Raw genomic sequence first — 27,618 nt, forward strand, 5'->3', positions numbered from 1 at the left:
GTGTGCGTGTGTGTGTGTGTGTGTGCATGCGTGTGTGTGTGTAACCCTATGGCAAGATTGAATTGTGTGGTACACAGCTGTGTATGTGGGTGTAGACAGAGCAAGGCATGGTAGGCAAGCCCTGCTGCCAGAAGACTTCCACCCCCCTGCTTCCCGACCCTGAACACACACACGCACAGTCAATCCAAGCCAATGTAAACCCCAAACACACAAACACGCCATCCTCACAGATACAAGCACATCAACATAACACATGCTTGAAAAGAATCAGCCCAATTCAGTGTAACTTATTCTCCCGCCAACCACAGCTTAAATGCACATACACACACACACTTTTCACTATGCAAGCTGTGGTGACAGACTCGTCTGTCTTCAGCTCTGGGCATGTCACATGCTAATGTATTCATCCACCCACAGCAACTGGAGAAGCAGAGCTCTTAAGTACAGTCCAATCAGTCTCTGGCCCGCTAATGGCTCCAATCCAGTTTCCTACAGTAGCTTTTTCTTTCTCTCAAAATACCATGTGATCAAATGTCCCCCAAAGCTTCAATAGCCCAACAATACAACTCTGAATTTTCAAGGCAGGAATAGTTTATCGTAACAGTGCAAATTAATGGACTTAGTAACCGTTTGCAAGCTATTTGTTTCCAAGTTTAATTTGGTTTTCTGTTTAATTTCTCAAAAATAGCTTGTGTGACATTTTATTTGTGCCTCACACTATTTGAAAACCATTCTGCCAGCAAAAACAGCAACAAATAAAAAAAGAGAGAGAGAGAACAGTCAGGAGATAAGATTTTTGTATTTAATTAGCATATTGACGTTTTCTTAAAAATCTATCTATTCAGCATAAAGAGGCCATGGATAACCCAAGTCAAAAATAAGCAACAAAAACATAAGCAGTGGACATACCTCAACATTTCACAGACAGTAAAACAGTGCGTGAAGGAAAAGGAAAGGTAGATACAGGAATATATACAAAGCAAACAAGGCAGCAAATCCCCACCAAAAGACTGACAGATTTTAATGCAAATATAACCCAGTGTACTTATTGACTGTCAAAAATCTGCACAAGTATGTACTTTAAAAATAAGTATACATTCAGAGTGTCTTTGCAGACCCAGAGCCCTTTGGCTGATGTGAGGTTGTAAAGTAGCGTTTAACTCCTGTCCTTAGGTGCCAGTGCAGATGGAGGTCAGTATGTCTGAATGTCCTCACTCTGCAGCTACAGTCCGGCTGGAAAATACAACCAATTTAGCCGTGATACCACTCAGGATCAATATGGCTTCATCCCCAGCAGGACCAAGGGGCCAATCAGATGGCTGGCCTGAGAGGTTCTTAACCAAGTGGGACAGCAAATAAAGAAGGCACAGACTCGACTGACCCGAGCCAGGAGCAGTGGAGGAGGAGGTGAGCAGAAAAAAATTAAAAAAAACAGACAAGAGGTAACGAGGTGAGAGAGAGGAGAGGAAAAGAAAGGAGAAGAAAAGGAGCAAAGCTTAAAAAAAAAAAAAAAAAAAAACAGCACCGGTACTTCTTTGTACCAAACAACTGACGAAATTTGAGACAGGATTTCAAAGACATATTGATTGTTGCATTTGATACTTTATACAGCACACACAGCATATATGTACTTGAATGCATAGTTTCGACTGCTTGACTGTTAAAAAAAGGTAAAGAGGTATGTCCGCTGATAAGAAGGAATGAAAAGGACATTCAGTACATGTTTAAATCAGAGGATATGAGAGAATATAACAGTGGAGTAATCATGCTGCACTGAGCACTGGAGTCCAAAACTCAAGGAAATACCAAAGCTGATTATATGGGATGCTATACAAATGCAAAATGTTGGTCTTACAAAAAACGACCAAATAAGCCTCCTGATATTAACGTTCATATTCTTTGCATTTCCCCTCAGGTTTTTACATGTAAATAGAAAACAAATGTGCCTGTATTTTTTTACACAGAATTTAGGAATTCACAAAATAAATAAATTCACTGTGGCCTTAAAATTGAATCTTAATTGTATATTATATGTATATATATATATATATATATATATATATATATATATTTATTTATTTATTCAATTATTTATATATATATAGATTCATATATATTCCATTTTTATATGAACAGGACTTAAACCTGGAGCCTCTGAGGCAGAGACTGATAAAATCTGTCTTATCCTGTGTATTCTTTCTCTCCATTTGTACCGCCCTATCTTGCTGTGCCTCCAGTCTGCAGCTTTATACAAACAGTTTTGATGTTACACTGTCCTTGGTGGACAGAAAATGCCCATTTCCATAGTAACACAGTGTTTTAAGGCCAGGGGTATTAGAGAGTGAATGCATACCTATTTTGATTATATGAAAATAAATGAGTAATAACTTCTTGGAAGTCTCAAAGTCTGTGAAGCCATTTAGTCCATTTTCATCTCTTACGCAGATCTTTCCAGCAAACAGTCTTGAACTATTTGAACTTCCGGTAAGGCACTCTTCAATTAATCTCCGAGATGTGTGGGGGGGAGGGTTTTGTCTGTGTTTTTTTTCTTTTTCTTTTTCCAGCAGACACAACATCCTTTCCTCATCCATGCGAAAAGAAACTTGTACGTGGTCTAATGGTCACATAAACTCACACATTGTCAGACATCTCATGTCATTGCACCATTTGGCATCAGTCCCCGGTTTTTGGTTTGTTGCATTCTCCTTTAAAACACATGAGTCGGGTGAGATGAAAAGTAAAACAATCAAAACAAGACTCAAAAAACTAACTGGCACATTTGATAGGCAGGGATCCCTGGTTTATCCAATGGCTGCTCTCCTAGAGGAAAAAGCATTTTGTTTTTGTGCATGTGTGCGTATGGATGTGTATCTACGTGTGTTGGGGATTATGTCTACAGAAAAAAATCCTAAATCTGAAAAATTACTTCTTAAAACAAAAAAACTAAGCACTCCCTTGATTTTTAAAATTACGAATGTGGTCACAAAGTATGTGAGTAAACAATAAATCCTGAGCCTGAACTGACCAACCTTTAAAAGCTGCAAGATCCCTCGTTTTGATCTTCGATCAGATCACTGTGGTAAGAAAAGAAAATACCAAGTCCAGGGTCAAAATGGTTTCAATTTTGGTTCAGCTTGTGTTGAAGAGTCCTGCAGCACTAAGCCTCTGCAGGTTCTGTCTTTATCTGGATAAAGTTTGCAGGCAATTGAACAGACACTGGCAGCTCCTGCAGGCCTTTGATTCCTTGCTCAGGCTGCAGGGACATCTCTCCACGCACTTCGAGCTCCTCCACAGGGGTCAGACCTTCACTAGGGCTGCTGCTCTGGGAGGAATGTCCATTAATTATAGTTTCACTTGCACCCTCCGGGCCCTGGCTTTGACTGGTATCAATGATAACAGTCCTGTACTGCAGCTCTGCCTCCCCTGCTTCCATCTCTTCTTTTTCAAATGTATGTGCAGCCAGTGATGGATCACCATTCACCATCGACTGAAAGTAGCTGGGGTCCAGCATCTCCTCTTTGACCTGCAGCCCTGAGAGGTCGCTAGATTTGAGCACAGTGGCAATTACGGTGCCGGGCTGCTGTGCCACCATGGTCTGCCCGCAGGTGGTGTTAATGGTGACAAGGCGGGGGAGACCATTGAGGTTGGAAGCGGTGGAACTAATGACTCCTGGAGGGGAAGTGCAGGAGGAGGAGGCAGACGAGCCCAGACTGGTGACCAAGAGCTGCTGCGGGAGGCCATCCTGCAGGCTGTTAGCCCCACCTGCTATAGAGGCCGTCTGGATGGTAAGCACATCTTTACCACATGCTGTTGTGGAGGGCATGGTGTGGAGAATAACCCGAGAAGAGGAGTGGCTGGAGTCCCCATTTGCCAGAACAGTGAGGGGAACAGATTGAAGAGAGCCGGAAGATGTCAGGACCATAGGAACTGATGCAGGAGTGCTAATGGTCCTGAAAAGATCAAATAAATGGAAGATATAGGTGAGTTTCTTCAACTTCTCTGACAGAGCTGCTGTAATCGAATATTCTGTTTGTATCTTTGCAAATATATACAGGGTTTATTTTTAACAAACACCCACTGTGAAAGTTAGCGACCGCACAGCTATGAGTCTAAAAAGCAGAACTAATGCCCTTATTAAAATAACAAATTGTGCTGACAGCTGTATTGCAGAAATTATTATTCTCTTCAATTCCTAACTGCAGACAATGTTTAACCACTAAAAAAAAAAAGTCTAATTTGTGATAATACATTGGTAATACAGGCAGCAGATTTAACAACAGAAAAATAAAAAGCAAAGTAAAGCTGTGGCAGAACAAAAAAAAAAACTGCATTCAATAAAAAAATGAAGGTGATATGGCACTTTACAGACATCAATAAAAAATGAATAATATAAACTAGAGATTTACTGCAACTCTGCTGGGTTTGCTGTTGCTGTGTTCATCTCATAGCTTTATTATATATTATGAAACTCTGCATCTCAAATTCTGAAAAGGTGACATTTTGTACATACACGGCTTCGAGATGCTATTGAGTTCCCTTAGTTGCTACCACTAAAACAAGGCTGAGCTTTGACTCGGACGTGTTCTGTGAATTTCAGGGCAAGTGGATTTATGTATGAGTATGCAAAATATACTTTTTTGTGTGCTTTATGACTATGTTTTAGAATTTCCACCACCACGAACCAAATTATCCTTCTGACTAAAAAAGATTTTTGCTATCCAGTCATGCTGTGGGTGTAGAACAGAGTCGGTATGTGTGACATTTAATAGTTGATATTTTACAATAACCAAGTTTATTTTACATTTTTGGTGACTATATCTGACAGACATGCATTTTGGCAGCTCAATAACACTCTTATACCTGTGTAGTTGATATTAGGACACAGGCAGTAGTGAGTCAGCTTAGCTTAGCATGCACACTATGTCATCAGGTAAGTTTCCTGCTGTTCCACATTATATTACATTTGTTTTAATTTACACAAAAGCCAAAGTGTGAAACACATGCTTGTCTACATATTTGAATGCTGGGTATATTTTTGCGTCTAGGAACAGTGTTGTCTTTAGTTCTGTTAAGCGGCAACCAGCAGAGCAAGGCTAGCTGTTCCCCCGTTTCTAGCTTTTGCACTTACCAGCATTTCGCATATTTTCATCACACTCATAACAACAGTGTTAACTCTTGAACAGAAAGTAAATAATCATAAGATTTGAGTCAATTTTATAAGTAATGGTCTGTTAAGGACATTGTTTATAACTCCAACATATCCCTGGCTTTTCTGTACTGCAAATGTGTGTTACTTTTGCTGACATATGGATAGATAGATATATCCACAATAAACTAATCTCACCCCGACTGATTTACCCATTGAGCTCTAGTTTGAAAGATCATTAAAGGAACAATGATTTTCTAGCACCCACTGTGGAATAATGAAACAAAAATAAAACTATTCCTCATTTTTCTGTTGGTCCCTCTCAAAACACCTCTGGCATTGTTCACAGTGCGCCAATCTCCTACCTTAAAGCTTGTGCTGTTTCTTGGACTCCTGCCCCTTGGTGCAGCATATGAACCGACTGAAGGAGCTGCTCAGCCTGTCCACCGTTAGCTTCCTGGTAGAGAGATTCATCATTCAGCTCTTTCTTCATCTGTTTTACTGAGACTTGGTGTTGACCATGAGCTCTTCCGTGGCCTTTGGACGCTCCACGAACCACAGACCGCCCGTTGGTCGACCTTTGGTTCCCATAGCCGACATTGGCATCAGAGCCCGTGTCTTCGTCCTCAATCACCACGAGATCAGCTGGCATCTCCTTAAACTGATAGACCAGTCGCTGCCCCTCCACTTTAGCCAGGATGCCTCTCTGATAGTAGTACCTAATAGATAAGGGAATGTTCAGTACATTTATAGTCATTCCTGTGCGGCATTATGAATATATCTATGGACGCATAACTTTAGGTTTCAGAGATAAATGAAAGCTCATTTGTAGGCCAGTGGCACTGTGGAAAATGGCACTCATCTGTATGTTACCTGAGAGCTCTTCCCATGGTTTCATAGTTCATGTCAGGTTTGTTCTTGTGTTTGCCCCACAGCTTTGAAACAGCCTTGGAGTCCACAAGCTTAAAGATGCCTTTTTCCCGCTGTGTCCACTTGATGTATTTGGGACAGGTGTTTTTATCCTGCAGTAAGGCCAGAAGGAATTCCCACAGGTAGATGGTATTGCCTGCAAATTGGGGGGGAAATAAATTTAGTCTTGTTTTTAACTTTCAAGCGAGTCAGACATTCATAGCGAGGCCTTGGAGCTTTTCTATAGACATCTATAATTCATTTAGTAATACAGTTTATATATGAATGCCACAGGCTTACAGGAGGAGCTGCTCTTTTCTTGCTGCCATTGCATGTGTACATGCGTGCCTTGGGAGGAAATTAATTATATCAAGTCTGAGAGTAGATAACTCTAATTCGTGAAATGCTTTGGCCAGAAGTGGTTAAAAACAGCAACACTCCCGGTAGTCACTTGAATCCCAGACACCATGACAGGGTGATGTATATGTGTGCAACTGAACCTGCTGTCCCCAGCCCCCTCCTCTTTGAGTCACACTGTATGGCGCAATGAGGTTTTACATCGTGCACCACTAGTCTGCTTCTATCTGCAGAGCATCAACGTGCCCTCCAGCCTGCAATCACTTCTGTTTCCCTGTGAAACACAGCACTCTGAGATCCCCTCATCCATTAACTCTCCTAGATTCGACCCCGCTGGACTGCAGGGGTTGAGGACTGCTGTTTGCACACTCCACATGAGGAAATGGAGCATACACAAGAGGAGGACAGACCTTGATTTTTATTGGCTGATTACAGAAAATTGGACTAGTTAGTGAGGCTTACCTTTGCCCTCCTTGCTCTTCTTCCTGAGTGGTAGGTTAGGGGTGGTGATAGGAGAGCAGGGACGGACCGCCCGTGGCTTTCGCACTATGATTCAAATTATGGAGCAGTGTGTTATAAGGCGCAAGGCCACAGTGAAATCATCTAATTACCTACAACACTGAATTTTTAGTGAGGGGTTTCTAACAAGGAGGTGGAGGAAAACTGTCTTACCTTTGGTTTTTTTCTGAGGTTTTAATGGGCATTTTTGGGGAATCTCATCCATAGATGAAGTGTCCTCATCAACAGACATATCAAGGGCAACATTGTCCATCTGGTCAGGCCTCAGTGGGGCGTATGGCAGGTCCGACTCAAGCAGAGTGCCATAGGTGTGAACTAAGCATAAACAAGAGATACAGAAATGTGTTTTAAGCTGCAATTATGAACAGTGTTAGATCAAAGCTGACAATTTTGTCACAAGCTGAAAGAGTGGAATAATAAGCATGCAAATTAACTTACGCATACGCTTCTCATCCAAAATGTTATTCGGAGACTCCATGTTAAGAAGAGCTGCTGCTGCTTCATTTGTCTCCATGCTGTCCTCTGTGCCTGAGACTGTTGTTTCTGTCCACCAGATGACAATAAATTCATAAATAAGAAATACTTGGAGGGTAATACTTTGCATACTGTAGCATTTTGATAAGTGTAGGTCACACACAGCTGAATGGCTACAAAGCTTCTTTTTTAAGTCAGCTTTCACTTGTAGCAAGGACAGTCATTTTTAAAGTGTTTTTTCAAAGAAAGAACACGATTATAAGTGTGCTTTTCATTTCAGGAGAAAGACACAAAGACAAGATCAATTTAAAGAAAGTTTTTTTTTTTCCACTTAATAGTGGAAAGACTATCTTTCAGGTTCATTTAAATGAATGCTTGCATGTTCTGCATATTCAGGTAATTTGCTGTTCACTGACTAAATAGTCTCTAAGTCAGGTTAGTGATGAATTTATTAGAAGAGTACCTATGAATAAAGCCTCTGCTGCACATTGGAGCAGATATTAAATGTGTGGTTTGTAATTTTCCGGCTTTGCATCTTCCACTCGTTTGCTTTGTTAGTTTTGTTATATATAATGAAAATTTTGTCTATTGCATGTGTACCTGTGAGATCCACTCCTCCTTCCAAAATGGATGGTTCCTCAACCACATGGAGAGTGGTATCCACCATGATACCATTGGTCACCTCATCAGACTCGAGGCCCGAGTACACTTGCAACAGATCGGCCGCGGGAACCTGCTCAACGATCACCGCTGGGAATACTGACGGGTCGTCCAGCTGAACAGAGAGGAGACACACAGACAGAAAGGTATGAGATGTTGGAACACAAAAGATACCCCTCAGAGGCAGAGGACGGTGGGTCTTTGTACATATGTCTTTGAGTATATGTGCAATAAAAACACCATTAATTCCTCCACTGCACATCATAAATGTGTTATAAAAACCACAGATGACACCCGACTAATGTTAAAACCCAATTTAGTCGTTTATTTTTACTGCCTTCTAAAATACTGTAGATTCATGCTCATTTTTAGCTAACGTGTAGGCGCCCAGCATGGTGGAGAGCTCATTTCAGTGGTGCTGCAGCGGTCCAGAGGAGCCTGCTGAAGAAGTCAGGAACCAGCTGTTTGTTCTAGCCCACTTCACCTGAAGAGTTAATGTTCAATGTTCAGAAATTATATAACACCAAATGAATGTTAATGCATCAGCCATGAATTGCAGGCAAGCACACCCTTCATCATCTCCTAAATGTGCTTTGGGAATTCAACCCTTGCTATCTCATTTCAGGCATGGCACAATCTGATGCAGGAAGGAGCAAGGGGACAGAGGGAATTACCAGAGTGTAGGCTAAAGTGAGCTCTACTAACAGAGACCTTGTCAAAAGGGCTCACCGGGCACGTGGTTTGTGTCAGTCAGAGGGACACTGAGGCTAATTCGGTCCTTTAAATATGCTTGGCATATGGTCCTCTAAACCTGACACTAGTTTTCAAATAGTACAAAAAAAATCCAACATGAAAAGGTAGATGAACGCTGATTTACTAATCATTAAAATAAACCATTTATATAGCGTTATAAAAGCATTAAATAAAACAGTCGACTCAGGTATTCTGATGCAAAACATAACTACCAGCAGATGGCAGCACACTACACATCAAAAACACTGAAATCATTTCTTCTCATGCCAGTGACAGGCAAATAAAGCAACTACATTTAGCTACTTGAGAAATGGTTTTTAAATGTATGATGTGTCTAAACGTCACTGAATTCTTTCAAATGATTCATAATGTGATTTGTTTTAATTTTAACCAAACAACGCAGATCAATAATACACACCTTAAATCACATTCCTACAGAGATGACCTGATTAAAAGGGGACATGACAGACAAAAAGGTGTGGTAGGAGGAACATGAATAAAGGCTTATCTGTGTCTTTGCACAAGTGTCCATTGTTGGTTTGGACCTCTGGGGCATACCAGGTGTCCAGGCCTTGAGATGAGGGGGTTGGGAAGAGGGGGAATTCGAGTGTGCATGGCCACATACCCATTTCAGCTACAGTTTAACCAGGAAACTAACAGACTGGCTCATAATTTGGACATAGTTTTAAATGGTTAGGCTTCCTTAGCAGCACCAGCAGTAATTATCCATCAATTCTTTATTAAAAACTTTATAATTTAGGTGTTTGAGTCAAGGAGAATGTGGCTCTGCAAAATCTCTATCACACCTCTACCAGAAACACACAACTTGTGCCTTTTAAACAGAAAAGCCACAAGGCTTCCTGGGACTAACAAAAAACTCTGAGTTTTGCTTTGACTGCGTGTGCTATCAGTGTCTCACTGACACGCACTGAATATTTCCCATTAATCAGCCTCTTTGCTAGACATACTATGAGAGTGCAAGACAGTGAGGCTACCACATTTTCTCGGCTTGACTTAAATTTAGGTGCCGTTTACACGAGGCCGTTTTCACTGGAAACGGTGTCGTTTTGATGCGTTTCAGCCTTTCGTTTACACGATGGCATTTCAGAAACGATCCGCGTTTACACGAGGACATGTGAAACGATGAAAACGATGTAGTTCCCATGCCAGGCCACAAGTTGGCGTTGGTTTTCTCTTTGCAGTTTGTTTACGCAAGACGCGCATGCGTGGAGTGACACAGTAGGTAGTGCGGCAAATTGTTCATTACTTACAAAACGGCCAATGTGAGAGGTTTTGTGTGGACAGATGATGAGGTTGGATCGCTGCTGCACACAACGCTGAATTACAAAACGGTAAAAACACAGGAAAAGCATAAGAAGCACTCGTGAATCCGCGAGTACTGTTTATCAGTTTGCGCGTGCGCGAAAAACTGGCCGTCGCAACCATAGTGCGCATGTGCGAGTCGAGCGTTTTCAAATCACCCCGGTTTCAAGTGTTTACACGAAAACGCAAGCCGGTGCGTTTCTGAAACGCTCCACTCTGGACCCCGTTTCTGAAACACATCGTTTTCACTCTGTTGTCGTGTAAACAGAAGGGCGAAACGCATCAAAACGACACCGTTGTCGTGTAAACGCAAGGCCGAAACGCATCAAAACGACACCGTTTCAAAATGAAAACGGTCTCGTGTAAACGGCACCTAAGTTTGCTGTCCTTGAATAAGAACAAAGCGTGTGTCAGTAGATAAAACCATTTTGACTATTTGTCTGCGTCTGAAACAGCAGCCCTTCCCACCCTCCCCTCCCCCCACTAAATGCTGAAAGCCTGTGATCCCACACAGTTTGCTGACAGAGCGGCAGACACATGTTGCTGACGTCTCGGCTGTTGTTTTGATGTTAAATTGATTCTGGTTTTTTTTTCTGGGAACAATTCAGACTTGTATTGCTGTGCAAACCTGGTGATAATCTGGCAATAACTATGAAAGAAAGAAACTGTTGTTTAAAGGAGTAAAGCGGTGAGAGGGTGGAACAAGCACCCTACATGCAACACAAATTATACTAAACATACAACAAGTATCCTAACGACTTCTTCCTCTTTGTTGACCTGAATAGTGTTCCTAGTTGGGAAACAAAGGCGATAAAGCTCCAACCAATTTGCATTTCTGAGTTCCCCATTCTGCCTTTGAAAGCAGCAGCATCTGTGCAGGCTGTTCCCCCACACCCCACTCTCTTCTGCTTTACCTGCCTAACCACAATGTAGTCCAACTGTCTGTGCACTTTCAATATCCGCATCATAATATTTGAGAAAGTATAGCTGCCATAATGTAAGAGATACTATCTTGTTTAAAAGCTGATTGTTTACTAAAACCTTTATCACTGTAGCCTGAAAATGGAGAAAACTTTGGAACCCTTTTTCTCTTCCCTCAGCTGAAGCAGAACTTGAGTGTGTTCAAAATCATAAATCCATTTTCATACTGCAATCATCAAATCATACACCTAAGGGAGTTACTTATTGACTTAAAAAACAATATAGCAAGGCTAATCATTACAGAATCTACTGGGTGATTTTACTCAGCTCCAACAGCTTTACTGTGGCAAGAAAAAAAAATGTTTTAAATGTCCAAATGGCCAATGCAGTAGTACCATTGTGAGCTGTTCGCTTAGATGAGAATATTTCCATGACTTGGTAAATAGGGGCAAACTGCTTGTATAACAGGCCAAGTGGGTGCAGCAAAACAAAAAAACTGTAGCGCTGGAACAATGCAAGACCTTTTGCTAGAATTATCCCATCCCTTCTAAACAGCCTTGTAACTGGTCCATCAGGTTAGGCTTGAACTGGAGCTATTCAGGGATCCAGTGACAGCCTACCACTCTAGATACACACATACAGATACCAGGACACATAAACACACATACATCCACACTTACAATCAAGCCTGCTCCACAGGATTCAGACCCGGGTGTGGGGAAGAGATAACTGCACACCTGACCGAGCAATGAAAAGACACAGGCACAAGTTCACATCGTATGCACACACAGAAACCTTTGGGTAATAAACACATTCACGTCCTAGCCCCACCCTGAGCCTCCCACACACCCTAGCCTCACTGCAGGTTTTTCAATCTTTCCATTTCTGTGCTACCAGCAGCCCACACTCTTCTTCCCAGACCTCCTCTCGGCTCCATCCTCCTCCCCTCCTGTGTCGTTTCTCAACATGTTGCCAGAGTTAGAGATCACAGACTAATCCTACCCCAGTGACCATGCTGTTTACTCTAGTTTTGTTTGTTTTCAAAAGTATTTCATTTATCAACAAGATTGCGTACAGCGTGTCATGTAGAAAAAGACAGATGGTCGACCACTGTGCTCAACGCTTTTGAATGCTAATGTAGGCTCATCTAAGCCGAGTCACCATAAAAACAACAGAAAGTTGCGTTTAAAAATGTGGTTTCTCCAGTGCGATCGTACCTGATTGATTTCGTCCATCCCATTGCTGGCAAATTCAAACACCAGTTCGCTGGATTGTACTGCGGTCGTCATGGTAATGGAGTTCAAAAGTCAAAGGGCAGCCTAAAATATCCTGGTTATGACTACTCCAGCTCCTTCTCTGCGCAGTCAGACTCAGTTTCACCTCACAAAATGGCTCGCCTGTCCTCCCGTTTTCTAATCTGAGCAGTTATTGCGCTGAGAGAGAGAGACCATGAGCCAAGTTTCAGAGGAGTCCTGTGGCCCAGGTGGGAGCAGCCTCGTCCCTCTCTGACACGAAGGCTGGGCCCCGCTGCGCCTGAAGCATCTACACCTAGAAGAGGGAGAGACAGAGGTGATAGGTCAACAGACATATTAAATCTGTTCAATTTTACTAAGAGACAAGAGGCAGAAATAGTTCTCAGAGGGTGGAAGCCCTCTGAGTTTAAATGAGTTATGCAAAACCTGGTCAGATCTAAGCAGTTTCAGGCAGTAAAAAACATTATCTGGGTCATGCCTAGTTTTGATCTGTGATGCTGAAAAATCAGATCACTGACTTGTTCCACCCTACAAACCCTACAAATTAAGTCAATATAACAAGCATCAGAATGTTATCGGCACCAGGTTTAAAAGTCAGTGACAATTTAATTGTATTCTTGTCTGTATTAAAGGTTATTTATATTCTGTACAGTCACTTTAATTGCAAATATCAATCTGAACACAAACAGAGATATAAAGCTGAATTACTATTATTACTATTAATAACCCCCCCCCCCCCCCAAAAAAAAATCAAATTTATTATAATGTAACAGCAAAAAAAAAAACAGAAGAAAATTCCCATATTCAAGAGCCTGAAAACCACTTTACACAATTCTATTAAAAACAGGATCTTTGTCAGTACTGTCAGTAAATTTCTTTTCTTTTCATCAACTAATGTAAAACTGCTGCACAGTTCATTCTCATTTAATCAGAGATATCTCACATTTTAGGTCTGTTCCTGAATTTGAGACACCACTCAGCCCTCCACCCTAGATCTTAAGGCTCAAAGGGGCTGATATTATGATCACGAGGGGTGAGCAAACCCTCCCTCTTCACACACACACACACACGCGCGCGCGCGCTCGCACACACACACTCACATGCACACACAGGCACACACAGGCAAAAGATCACTTGTCTGATGATGCTCTGGAAGTCCCTGTGTGTTGACCCTCGGGGAGTTACTGTGATCACAGGCTGTGCTGAAGGGAAACTGGTGGTCATATACTTGTTATTTTGTGTGTGTGTGTGTGTGTGTGTGTGTGTGTGTGTGTGTGTGTGTGTGTGTGTGTGTGTGTGTGTGTGTACATGTTCAGGTGTGTCCCAACAATCGATACCCTGAGCCAGGTTTCAGGATGAAGGCTGGGAGGGGCTGATTTTGAGTTAAAGAATAAATGTAAACCCTGGGGGCCACACACAGACCCCCTCCCTCTCGTTTCCCAGAGATCAGAGCTGGCAGGAATAGAGAAGTAAGATGGGAATGTTTGGTACCTTCCCCCACCTCCAAACACTCACTATTCCTGCTTTTCCCACTGCTGCAGGGTGGAGCTTATTTGCTTTTAAATGCCTGTATGACTGACGAAGTTGCATACCAAGCCCAATTGTATTTTAAAGGAGGCGGAACACAAGAGGATGTGATATTGAAGGACTTTTGCAGCTCATGGGGCACAGCAAGCAAATAAATGTTGCAAGTTAAAGTTTATTTCCCTGCTAAGCATCCAAACAGACCAGTAACATGCAGCTACTATCTGGAAGGCATCACTCTGGGAAACAGAAGAGAGACAGGGAAACTTAATCTGAAGGCTAGTGTTTCACTCCAGTCAATCCCTCATGCTGTCTCTGCTGCAGCATCCATGCCCACCTCTGCCAGGGCTGGACACTGCTGCCATCTGTCTGGAGCTCAGTGTTCTGGACTTCTTGGCATCTTTATGCTTGGTCCTCTGAATTACCAGACTCAAGCAGAAAAGATATACTTTACGAGGCTTCCAAATGAAGCACGTACATCTGCTCTATAATTAATTTGAAATTTCAGTTGGAACGCACATACATTTACAGCAGAGGCCTTGATAGGCCTTTTGTAAAGTCAGTGTGCATTTGTCTGTATCACATGTGATCACTCTGAAACAGCCCTGCCCAACCTCGCTGCAGATCTGAGAAGACACACGCTGCTAATCCAGCAGATGTTCTCTGCTGCAAAGCATCTTAGTTCCCCTTTTGTAGTTGCAATTTGTGTTTGATTTATGGGCATTTATTAAGCTACACATATCAGCTATCAAGGGCTGTGGCTAATGGAGAGATAAATAATCAGAATCCAGTCACTAGCTGGTTATCAGACAACAAAAACTGACTTATCAAATCAGCACGTATCAAGATGAAAATAAATAGTATTTCTTTTATTCTGAATATGTTTTATGTTTCTGCTACAATGCATCAGACTGTGTCAGTGGTTGCATGTACTTTCTATATTCCTCCTGTCAGAGCTTCATTGATCTGGATGACCCAGTTGGCAAAGTGCTAAGAGCAGACAGGGATACAAGAGAGCCAGCCATTAGTCAGACGCAGCCTGCACATTATCCCCCAGCACATGACAACAGCTGCCTTGTCCCAGCACAGGGGCTGGGTTGTAACTGCACTTACTACGTCATGAAAAGGAGAAGAGGAGGAGGACAGTGAAGGGAGGGATTTTACTGGGATGCTAGTGAATGCATAGTAGTTCACAGAGCAAATAGACTGCCTGTGACTTGCTATGGGTGGGGCCTTCTTTTGACAGACTTGAATATTCCAGCATGGTTAGCAGGCGGCGCGTTCTGGTGAGGTTTAATGGCATAATGGTAGTGTTGAATCCAGCCAAGCACATGCGTTTGGGTTTTTTTTTTTTTTTTTTTGCATGTCATCCTGTATGAATCTGTCCTTGTGAAAAGAAAACTATAGTGTGAAACACTATAGCATCCTAAAAACTACTTAAAATCAGCATTAATTTATTTTGGGGCTGGGTGGTGGGGGTTCTGGGGTTGCTATTGAGGTGTTATTAGCAAAGAGCTACATATTAACACCCAGCAGACGTTCATCTGAAGATTTATTTTAGTCTCTGGCAACTCTTGGTAGAAATATCTATCTCTATAAGACTGCGGTCAGCAGCTACCCTTTTCTGTCTGTTGCTGGTCTTGGGGAGATATTTGTACACTAGTGTTTTTGCTGAAAACGGTTGCCTGTTGCAGCTGGAAAAAAAATGCTGATGTGAGTGAAACAATAAAGTCTGCTGTTGCATAAAACCAAAATAGTGACCTTAGGGTGCTATAATGCTAGTAGACATGAGGGAATCTGTAAAACTGGGTGTTATTTAATCTATTGTTACTATTTCTTAAAGCTTTACTTCACATATTCAAACAGGCATTAACAATCCAAAACCCAACAGTATTTAATTTAGACTTCTAAAAGCTTTTCGAAGCTGGACCCCAGAGATTTTTGCTTAAAATGGCATTAACAAATATTTGGTTATCCCAACTGCAGAGTGATGGTATAACCCATTGTAATGTAACATAATGAACATTACTATCAGTTGTATCATAATGATAATCATTAGCATGGCTGACATCGTGGCTCCTGTCATGTGACCACAGTGATGAGAGTCTTTCAATCTTTCAGCTCTCCTCAGATAATCACGACTGCTGTTATATATGGCAGTTTAGTGTGCAGCAGACTGAGAAAGAGTATGAACCAAACACTGGCGTACTCCACCCCTACAGCATGGTGACTGCCAGTCCCAATAACAACCAATTAGAGTCAGGATTCATGAACAAATGGAGCATTCCCAGAAGGCCCTGCTTCCCCCGCTTTCGTCTCTTCAGCTGAGCTCATTGTTGACCATGAAAGGAGGTAATTTAAGCCAATTGAATGACTGTGCAATGAGTCACCCTGTATGTGGTGAGTGCAAACATTGTGAGATGCAAGAAAAAGGCCAAGCAAACTCTACTTATCAGTCCTTTTCAGCTCAGGTTACAAAAATATAGGTTTCCTTCGGTGGCTGATTGTTCAGCAGTGTACCAGGGTGGCTATGTAACAAACAGTCACAGGATAGATGGTGCCAGAGGGGCAGTCGTATTAATTAAACAAATGCATAGAAGGCAGCAGATGTACAAACTGAACGAGAAAGAAATCGAAAATCGCTCCGCACTCCTGCGATTACACCTGCGATTTTCAATACCAGTACAAAGAAATCTTTACCTAATATGAATCACACAAAGGTTGAATTTTCCCTGTTCACCTGTGCAGTGATACAATTATGTCGAAGATGGCAAAGAATGCATTGGCTTACTACCACTATGTTATTAAATAGCTGCCAGCATGCTGTTTTGCAGGATCTTTTTGGTTCCTGTTAGGGAAATGACTCAGTGATATGAGGCCCAAGTTCATTCCTGGAGCTCTGTGATAGCCCACATGGGCATCAGAGGATCTTGATCATCATTTCTGGACAGCAGTTCCACTTTGTTTTGCTCAGTTGTGGTTAAACCCACCCACCACTATGAAACAATGCCACTTTGGGCACCAGGGGAAATTGCTTAAACACGACAGTCTTGCAAAAACACAGCACAGATCAGAGCAAATAATGAACGAACAACTGAATGTGTATTCTATATTTTGAGACATCAAAACTACAGGCAGTATGGCTCAATTCAGCAAAGTAAGAGAACAGCAATTAAGGTCTTGCATCAACGCCAGGCAACTAAAAAAAAACCTCACAGGGTGATTTCTTCACTGCCGTAGCACTTTGTCAGCACCATAAAAAAACTGTTTTGTATACAGCATTTTCTGCGTATTCTATATTTTACTCAACACCTAGCATTGCACAATACAACATGCCTCACCATGTTTCAAACTTCAACTTGACTTTATTGACCAGAATAAAGCAGCACTTTCACAGCACTCCAGAGGCCACACCAAGCGTGTAGTGATAAAATGCCTGGAATGGGCACAGAGGCAGGCACAGACACTAGCTAATGGTATGCAGCTGTAGAGCACAAGGCATCAGAAACACAGACAGCACTACATCCAAGCCAGCGCTCACTGCGTCTGTGTTACACTAGGAGGCAATTGGGTCTGCCGTGCCAGGCCAAAAATAAAGACTGAAAGAAAAATGTCACCTCAAGCACAGGCTTTCAAAAAGCGAATGGAATTTAATCTCATCTCCTGCGAACCTTGTACTTTTCCACTCAGGCTTCAGCCTCTGGAAGAAGAACCCGTGCCTTCCTGTGACAAGGGCTGTTTGTGCCAACTAACACACTATTCAGTACAAAATTGGGCTTTTTATGGAAGATTGGACATTAGCTTTAGCAGGATAATATGGTCTGGAGATTAGGGATGAAAGTCTAGTGCTGTCCCTAGAGACGACAGTTTAGACATGTCCACAGAGACCAGATTCCACTTCTCTTTTGGTCACATTTTCCTTTCAGTAAAGACATGTTTCCTTCTCAGACGCAGGCTGTTCTCGCTCCTACGTACTCTTCTAATGTGTGCTTTATCATAGAACAGAATACTGGACTTTCTTTGTTTATGGCCTTCAACACAAAGAACGACAACCAGAAATAGCAGTGACTTATTTTAAAGTCGGGTAGAAAAAAAAAAAAAAAAAAAAAAACACCCACAAACTGACCTGTGAATTTTGCACTCACAGGAACAGCATCACTGAGCACTGGGTTTCTGCTGCTTCCTGTCTGTTAAACCACACTCAGAAGAAAATTTCTTCCTCTGTGTAAGAGCGGAAAGTTCTCAACTCCCCCTCCTTCCTCCTGAAACAACACGTTATCACACTCATAGACATGAGTCTTGTCACACAGGTACCATTTCTTTATGACTACACTGCCCGAGTGACGTAAAACATGATTACATGATTACACTGCAGCTGGACTCTTTTTAGATAAAGACAAAGTCTTATAATTTAACACATTACTGGATTTTAGAAGGTACACTAGCCTAATTATTGAGAAATGGGTTTACAAGAGTCATAAATACATACATATAATATATTAGGATTATGAACAAGCTAATGATTCATTTCAAAAATATATTCTGCAAGTGAGACACCACTTGATCTTCTCTCACTGCCTGACATTTTCAAGCCTGCTACTGCAGTGACAGTGATGGTGTATTCAAAAGGATCACACTAGGGTTCTCAAAGCCACACCTGCCATTTGCAGACATCTCTTCCCCACAACGCGCACACAAGTCATGCACAAGCATATAGCATTACTAACAAACCCACCCCTCAAAACAGACACACATCCCTTATTTGGCCCCATGAGTCAGTTTTGCACAAATTCTAAGAACAAACTACAAAGTTCCTGTCACACCGTGTTCTCTTATTGGTCACACAAAAGTATTTCAGTAGACAAATGCACTGCGTGTGCAACTACAGCACAGCAAAATGTTTTAATAAGAGAACAACTTCCCTGAAGCACAAACCATTCATTAACAATTCAAAAATATTCTGCTCTGTTCTGCTCAACTTAACATGACCAAATAGTAAGCTTAGAAATGCAGGGTAAACATACAAATCCAACCAAAATAAAGTATCAATAAAATCAATCTTGACTACAGCACTGTCTTACCCGATGATGTGAAACAAATCCAAAGAGAGGCACTCTGTAAAATAACAGATGTAGACTTTAAGCAAAACTACCACCAGCAGCCTATTTCTATAATGTGGCAACCAGCCACATGTCACTGATAGGAAGAACCACTAAAGTTGTGAAAACAGGACAGGAAATTGCAGCAAAGTTTTAGACAAGACAACAGCAGCAAACATCACAGTTTGGTGTGCTGTGTGCTGCTGTGATCGCTGTAACTCTGCCGGTTATGCCGGAGTAAGACTGTGTGCAGTGGGAAAGTGCAATATTTTTTTTAAATTACCATTCAAAACAACATTTACAGCAATGCTGTCTGTAGCCAGATCTTCCAGCTGACATAGTCTGCCATCAGTGATGCTTTATATTTTAACAGATGAAAGGAACACTCAAAGCAGTGAAATATGTGAAGCCTGTGACTTCAGTGTTTTCTACAATGCTCTTTGCCAGTAAAAAAGAACTCACTGAAGGTTTGTTAAGAGTATAAGATTTATCCAGCCATTTTACAAACCAGAACTGGCACAAAAACAATTCGGCCTGTTCTCAGGGAACTATATACACTGTGTTGTTCCCTTTTTTACGCTCTCATGTCTGAGTTCAATGACATAATTTCTTAAAAAAAAAAAAAACATTCAGAGTGAAAAGAACACAAAGAGTACGGATGAGAGAAAAAAAAGCATGTCTGTGCATGTGTGTCAGGAGTTTCATTGCCCTGCTGATTCTTTTCTTGCAGGCATAGCTGAAATGTTTCATCGGAACTTCTAGGCTCTGCTGTTGTTTTGGCTGCTGAGTGGGAGCCATTTGATGCATGACTAGACTGGAAAAGCTAAATTCTCTCTTTTTTTACACAGTAAGCAAGTGTCTAGCAGGCGCTACATATGTACACACCAGTGCATACAGAATCACCTCTTTGTAAAAAAAAAAAAAAAAAGTGAGGAAATTGTATATAACATTCCTGAAATCATTATAATCAAAGTTAAATTCGTACCTTTAAGTGATTCTAAAATTTGCACTACTGTACCTGCTTAGTAACACGCCCATATCTCTGAAGTGTTTACATTCATACCAACACTAACATGTCACATCACAGAAATACTGGCAGCAGCAAGAGAGGATATCATACCCAGGAAAAAATACTAGCAGCATACTTTCAACTGAGCTTAAATAAAAACAAGTTGAAAGATGTCATCCTAAATTTCTTCCCATACTATAAAGGGTCATGCCAATTTTATCTCTGATAGCTGTTATTCTATTTCGCAACTTCCCACAATTGCTAATGAACTCAGTGGAAGAAATCCTTTGAACTTATACTGTATGAACTTTGCCAAGAGACTTTCCACAGTGACTTGAAGCATAGGTACATGTTAAAATGGAGCCCAGAGAGCTCTGGGCTGTCTGCAGGTAGTTCAGGGGGACCCAGAGTGTTGCAAAGGAGGCTGCATACCAAACAGGTCTGGACACAAGCATGCTGATGTGTCCACCCACAGTCAGGCATGCAGTAATACATAAGAGGCAACACACCTAGAGGAGGCATAGAGTCAGACAGGGACAAAGTAATCTTTGTCTTGTCATACAGTTTGAACCACTTGTTCAAAAAATAGCATGGCAGCTGGGAAAATTGATGCCACTCACCAATCTGTACATTAAATATTTACCTAAGAAACAGCTAGCTGTTCAAAGGTAACAAGACCTAACCAAACATCTGATAAGTTAACCTCAACTCCTTGTAAAACAGCAGACTTTACAAATTTTTGTACAAATTATGCAAACAAATGATAACGTGCATTACATGAGATTTAGCACACAGACATAAAAGTATTTTAAATCTGCTCATCCCACTTGTGCTTGGAGGCAAAGAAATGGATTGCTCAAAAGCATTCCCTTTAATGCCCGTCGTTTTCAGACAGGGGAGCAGAAAGTACAGTACAGTACGTCATGTTACAGTATCCTACATTTATTGTGTACTTATCAAAAGGATAAAACACTGTGCAAATTTACACCTCCAACTGTTTTTGAGACTTCTGAGGATCATCCTTCAATTTTACAGCTAATAACAACAAAATCAGCTCTTCCCATCTGATCCCCCCATAAAACCTCACAGATAGGACCACTCACACTGGGACAGCTTAGCCCCTTAAAGACACCTTATCTGATTTCACAAAATTGGATACTGGGTCAGTGTAGTATTGGGTATCACTGACCAATGTTTCTATCTAATCTCGAAGCCAGTAAACATCTGCCCCATTCCTGGATCGAAGGACAGAAGTGCAAAGTCATTGCTTTTCAAGATGCCAGGTGCATAGTTCAAATACAGACAAGGGAAACATGTAAAGCTGTGTGACTGACCTCACAGGCCTAGGCTACAACTCATGGAGTCATGACAAATGTTTGGATTGCTTTAGGTATGACAGCATTACTTGGACTTCAAACACTTGAGCTTGTCATCTTAACATATTTTCTACAACTGCACTTTCACCACTCATAACGTTCAACTTAAGATTCCCGGCTAATACCAACATATTCCATCCATTTCATATATTCCAGCTGCTGCAAATATAAACCAATGGCTCAGCCCATGCATTTAGAGAAGTGTTTGACATATCTGCAGGAAACAGAAGGGCTGTGCTCAAACTGGTCAATATTTGAGAAAGCTTTATGAAATACTCGTGTTTATGACAGTCAGGTGATGAGGAAGGTGCAGCATGGGTGCAGGAGACGGGGACAATAAACTACCTGGTTAAAGAGACAGCTGTGCTCAATATGGCTGCATAACAAAATATTTACATGGGGTGATTGTTTTACCATATTAGGAATCAGTAATAAATGCACGTGGGGAAAAGAAGCAAAGACTTTTGCAGGAAGATGCACACAGTACAGGGCTCATACAAAAAGCTAATCTTTGCTTCATACTACTTTGAATAAAGAGGCCTGACAATCAGTCTCCTGAGGGGCCGGGGTTATGTTGTTCTGACGAAAATCACAATGCAAAAACGCAAAGGTAAACAAGGAGTGGCTGTTGCCTAGGAACACGCAGAGGGAGAGGGCTTGTAAAGTAGGCTCTGTGGAACAAGAACAGAGTAAGTGAGCCACATTCAGCTCAGCAAAGCGCACTGTGTGTTTGTTAGGACACATGTTGGAGCATAACAAGCACAAACAGAGCACTGAACGGATTTCCAAGCTGCTGCTACCTGTGCTCACTGCTGTTACTGGCTGGAATCAAACAACTGAAGTGTGAAAATTACTCTGCTGATTTTTTTTTTCCCCAACAAGGAAATCTACCACTTGAGAAATATTTTGAAATTGTCCAATCTGTAATAAGCGTAAGGCTTAAAGTTTATCAGTTCCATATATATTGCACTTGACGTCAAACTCCAGGCAGTGGAGCTTTTACACACCTGAGCTTCCAGGCTCAGTGACATAAAACCGTTAGGAATTGATAGAATTGGACCTATAAACAGAATCGATAATCAATTTGGCATTAACAGAATCAAATCCACCCATATTATATTATTATTCACTGAAAAAATTTTATTACTATCATCACAGTGTAGCCCACAAGCTTCAGTAGCTGAACCGCTATCCTGAACTCTCAATCCAACCTACTAACTCATGATATCTTGGATGTTTCATCCCTGGGATATTAAACAAACATAATATAACATGTGAATCGGTGATCTCTTGACTGATTCCAGCGAAGCTAAAAGGCTGTAGGCTAAAGCGCTATATTTAATGTGCTATCTAACATTCAGCAAAACAGCAAATAAGAAAATCTCCTGAAATGTCAAACTAACGTGAGAGACCCAGTGAAATATCTGTGGGTGGGCACCATGGATTATACAAAAAAAGAAGGCAGTATAGCTGCAGTAGAGTTTCTGTTTGGATTCTGGACACAAAGAATCTCTGTCACAAAAATCAATCATTTCTGGATGCAGACCTGAACGCATGGGTGCAAGGACTTAAATTCACAGACGTAGGAACTGATTTTATTATTGATTTTCATTACATCAGTCCACGTCCTACATTTTTATGAAATTTGCATGAGTAAGTCATTTCTTGAGGCCCACTTTCACCTAAATTAAATGCCAGAGTGTCTGTCACAGTCCTTTTACATTTGGACACCAGCACTCAGACAAGGGGATCCACTGAGTAGATCATTTGAGAGCTGGAGTAATTATGGGCATGACCAGTTTTCCATAGGAGCGCTGGCTGCTCAAAGTTTCAGACTCAGACACTGCTGCAGCTGGGTGTCTGGGACCAAAGCCTCCTAAAAACATGTGGCAAATCAATTTGGCTGGGTCAGAGTGACTCTTTGTACCAAGCGATACTGCATTAACACCAACGCGATGTTTAAATTAGCACAAGGGAGCTGGCAAATAATAGCAGCTAAAACTTATTTCACAGAGTATGTCAGTTTTATGTTCACTTGCATCTCACACTGGGGAACCCTTTTTTTTTTTAGCATGTTGTTACCTCATGCAGGGTGGGACCCATATAATTGGAAACAAAAACAGTGCACTGTGAAGTTGCTTTCAGGCCTTTAAATACCACTAGCGAGGACATTAATATTTCTGTATTTACAAAATATACAGTCAGAAACGACTGTGTTTCAAACAAAGGCAAAGCACAGGAGAAGGTTGTAATGGAAATTTTTCTGATGTCTGTATGCTGTTTTTATCTGGAGGAAAAATAAACTTGCACCTTAAATTCCACCCACACAAGTTCATTGAGCAATTTCTATAAAAGATTAACTTTTATGGAGATAAATGAGTTATTATTTCCATGTAGACCCTTTACAAAATGTTAAGTATATCAACAAACACTAAGTTAATAGCTGCTAGTAAAAGGGAAGTAATTTCTAAACAGCATTAGCCAAGGCGGACATCTTCCAGCTCATCATTTACAGATATTATATATTTCACTCAGTCTGTTATCATTGTAACAATTAAGGACATGGCCAAAAGGTCATATCACAGTCTTTTTTGGGTACAATCGATCTCAATCTCTCACAATTCTCCCCACAGACAGTTGATCTAATGTGCTCACATGAATAGTTGTGCTTCTGATTGCCTGGATACATGGCCTCTGAAAGCTGAAGGCCCAACATACAAATCTCTGCATCCTTTTCCTAATTCTCAAAGTTCTGACCTGACGTTCTGAATTGTTTCTTTGCCACTTTGATGCTTCTTATTCTTAATTAATTTATTATAATTATTCATTGTAAATATCCATAATTAAAACCCACATGCAATTAAAAGAAAGAAGGGAAAGGAGCACACAAATTAAAGGAATGATTTTTCAAATCAAATGTCAAAGTAAGACTGTCCACAGTATATGGCCAGCAGCTGGCCCGCCTGAATTTTATGCTATTCATTAAGAACGGTGTCAACTTTTTATTCTACAAACATGCACGAAGAACTTTGCAGTTCATTTTTTTGTGGCAGAAAGGGTGCAAGAATTACTCAGATCTTTAACTCGACCAAAAGTTAATCTTATAACCACAATGTACTTTTTTCCATGCAAGTGCACTGCATTTAGATTTTCATACAGCATCATCAGGCAGCAGACTAGAACCGTTAGTGTTCTGTATTATTTTAATATGAAAGATAACTAGTAAGTGAAGCTTTCAAATAATGTAGCAGAGTAAAACATACAATAATTTCTTGTGAATTGTAACAGATAAAGTCCAATCCACAAATTCTGGTACTTCAAAATTGCGCAAGTATGGTACTTGAGTTGACGTACATAGTTTCTTTCCACAACTGATCATAACTCCATATGTCGTGCTAAGACTCATATCATGTTAAATACTCCCTGATAAACATTACATAAGCAGGAGAGTTATCAAAAGGTGTGACCTGATATTCCATATACTGGGTTATCACTTTTGCATGCCGTTTCTTTCTGTCTTTGTCAGAAAACATGACCTACTTCACTTTTTTCAGCTTGGCCCAACATACCTACCCATATATTCTGTGACCAAAAAAAATGAATAAGTGCACATTGGGAGGATAATTCTTTAACAATGTCTGGAGGATTTACAGTGTTTATGTGATAAATTAGCCTTTTTCCAAACATGTAGTATGTGAAACTTTGTAGAAAGCATTTTTACTTCACTACATAGTAAACCAACTCCAAATGAAATCACTGAAAGACCTAAAACAAACAATATCATCATCAATATCTTAAAGAAAGGATTACTAAAAAAAAAAAAAAAAAAAATCACACATTAGATCAGATTAGTCTCAAGAAATACAGTTTTGACTCGTACTGTACATTCAAAGAAAAAAAGAATAATCTCTGCCCCTCAAACATAAATGAAGACAGGGGACTGAAATGAAATACACCAGGCTAGAAGAACTTCAAACGTTTTGGTTTTTGGGCTCTGTGGTCAGATGTGATGATAACAGCTCTGGTTCGGTATGTACGCCAGAACAACGGGCTGCCAGTCCCAGCACGCTCTGAGTATGAGACAGTTGCAACACGGGGAGACAGTTGCTCAATCGATTTAACTTTATTTATCAAGGGAGGATTCTTGAGCACCGGCAGCACATTAACACAGATATACAACTGGCTTACAGATTGAATACTGAATGTGCCTTGCTCGGTGGCACAGTAGCTATTAAAGCAGAGGAGAAAGTTACACATTAACTTTCCCCACCCAGATTTTCCCAGCTGGTCACAGGAGTTCACACTTCCCATCACAAGTCTACTTCTCCAACATTTAGGTCTCCATTCATTCCATAAAAAGAGTGCAATGGAAAATAAAATAGCAAAGAAGAAATGGGGAAACTAACATGGAAACATGATGCAAATCCATCTTTTAGCAATACAGAAGAGGCTCTGATTGTGCTTTCTCACATGAACATTTTCCAGTTGGGTTTACTTAAATACAATGGATGTGGGTACACAGGACTTGTTTATTCACTAGTTTCACTATGATTCCTGTGGTTTTCCGTAGCGTCTTCAGTAAATAGGACAGCTGAGGGGTAGTGGTAGAAGTGATGGCCCCCAGGCAAAAAGGAATAAATGAACAAGCTGATACTTTAAGCAAATGTACTCATATAAAGAAATAGTTCTTCACATTAAGAAGATCTTTATAAAGAAAACATTTTATTACATGGAAATCATGGCATCGTTTTGTTTTGAATATTCAGTCATAACATCTATAATTACTACTATTTAACATCCAATTCTCTACAGACATCTGACCACATGAAACTGATTTTATCCTTTTTTATTCTATACAAATCATAACCAACAAGTGTGTACCTCACCATTCACAACTGGCTCTGTACTTTTTTCTTTCTTGTGATAGCATGCACCTGCAACCTGAAACTGCACAAATCCTCGCTTTTTACATATCTCGGCCTGCTCGGGTTGTAATAAACGAAACCCCGCCTGCTTCTGCTCTCGTCACGTCCTTATCTTGCACCACCTCCATGATCTTGCCCAAGCCTAATGATCTAATTACAGGCTAAGACTTGTTGACACTGTACTGAAAGAAGAAAGACTACAGTCCAGCCTCCCTCCTGTTCTTTCAATGAGAGGCATAAACCCTCACTAAACAGCAGCTACACTATGAGTTCATCCTCTGAGGCAAGAGGGCCTCATTTACAATCCAAATCAGGGTGGGCATAGGTTATGAAGAGAAAATAAGGTAAGTTAGGTCAAATGCAAACTCCTTCCAGCTCAACAACAGAGCCATTCACATACTGCATCATGTGTTGATGCTACAACACGAAAAAAAAAAAATCCTGTTTTTCAGTGTCAGGCCAACTGACCAACACCTAACAATTCTTGAGCTTATTTGGAATCTATGAAATGAACTCTTCTACACTGCCTTTAATGGGCCTCAGCTGTTATGTGAAACATTACATCAACAAGATAATTTCTGAATGCCAAACCAATGAAATAATTAAACATTTGGGTATTTTTGTGTATAATTGCATAAAAAAACCCTAACTAAAAAAATTAGATGAATACGTTCCACGCTGGTTCGAGGCTTTTCTGAAATAACAGCACAGCTCTATGCATCTACAATGAAGCATTTAATGACAGATTCAGAAAAGGAAAAGTGCATGTGAAGTCAGAATGTTACTCAGACTGTAGCAATGTTTATTGAAACATGTAACGTGTGCACATTGTGGTGCACAAAGTGCAGAGTAGATTTCTGTGGAAACAGGAAGTGTGCTTTTATCTCTGCTGCTCTGAGCAACTTTTAGAAATGAGTTTAAGCAGAATAATTTGGTTGACAGACAAAACAGACTTTACAGAAGGTCAGCTGCTACATGCATAGAAAAAAGAAGCCATATATGACAGGTTGAAACTTTCCTGTGAGCTGAAATGTCAAACGTCTGGGTATCTACATTACAAGATGAGCCGCATTCTGTTCTAATGATCAGAAGATTCTGAAGAAGCTCTGCATGACTGACTTCATGTGGCTGCAGCTAAGAGCTGCAACAGCGAAACCACAGCCATTTCTCTACTTTTTTTTTTTTCTACTCTAATTGTGAGTGTAGCAACTCACAGTTTGTAATAATAGCATGACATTTGGATAGAAGTCATGGCTCAAAATCAAAATAGAGGGTAATTACTTTTTAGCAGACCATTACTACACAATAAAAAAAAATATATGTGGGCTTGGTCAGGGGACTTACAAAATACTGTTCCCGCCCTTATTTCA

The 27,618-nt window shown here is 40.8% G+C and overlaps 1 protein-coding gene across 6 annotated transcripts in view; it reads right to left on the minus strand.

The window, feature by feature from the left end:
• Positions 1 to 780: 780 nt before the first annotated feature.
• The window catches only part of elf1 (E74-like ETS transcription factor 1), a 41,920-nt gene continuing 15,082 nt past the window's right edge, over positions 781 to 27,618 (minus strand). For 4 of the 6 annotated variants that reach the window (XM_030738790.1, XM_030738791.1, XM_030738789.1 and 1 more), the window contains 9 exons: positions 12,280 to 12,610; positions 11,743 to 11,799; positions 8,006 to 8,180; positions 7,370 to 7,474; positions 7,085 to 7,246; positions 6,875 to 6,958; positions 6,020 to 6,212; positions 5,512 to 5,865; positions 781 to 3,950 (listed from right to left, as the gene is read on the minus strand). In XM_030738790.1, coding sequence (XP_030594650.1) covers positions 3,158 to 3,950; positions 5,512 to 5,865; positions 6,020 to 6,212; positions 6,875 to 6,958; positions 7,085 to 7,246; positions 7,370 to 7,474; positions 8,006 to 8,180; positions 11,743 to 11,799; positions 12,280 to 12,351 — 1,995 coding nt within the window. In that variant the 5' untranslated portion in view covers positions 12,352 to 12,610 and the 3' untranslated portion in view covers positions 781 to 3,157. Of the gene's footprint in view, positions 3,951 to 5,511; positions 5,866 to 6,019; positions 6,213 to 6,874; positions 6,959 to 7,084; positions 7,247 to 7,369; positions 7,475 to 8,005; positions 8,181 to 11,742; positions 11,800 to 12,279; positions 12,611 to 18,920; positions 18,940 to 27,618 lie in introns of those variants that run through there. The other 2 variants (XM_030738792.1, XM_030738793.1) reach the window with 2 other exon arrangements.

This window comes from Archocentrus centrarchus, chromosome 10 (assembly GCF_007364275.1).
Source record: "Archocentrus centrarchus isolate MPI-CPG fArcCen1 chromosome 10, fArcCen1, whole genome shotgun sequence".
Classification (NCBI taxonomy): domain Eukaryota; kingdom Metazoa; phylum Chordata; class Actinopteri; order Cichliformes; family Cichlidae; genus Archocentrus; species Archocentrus centrarchus.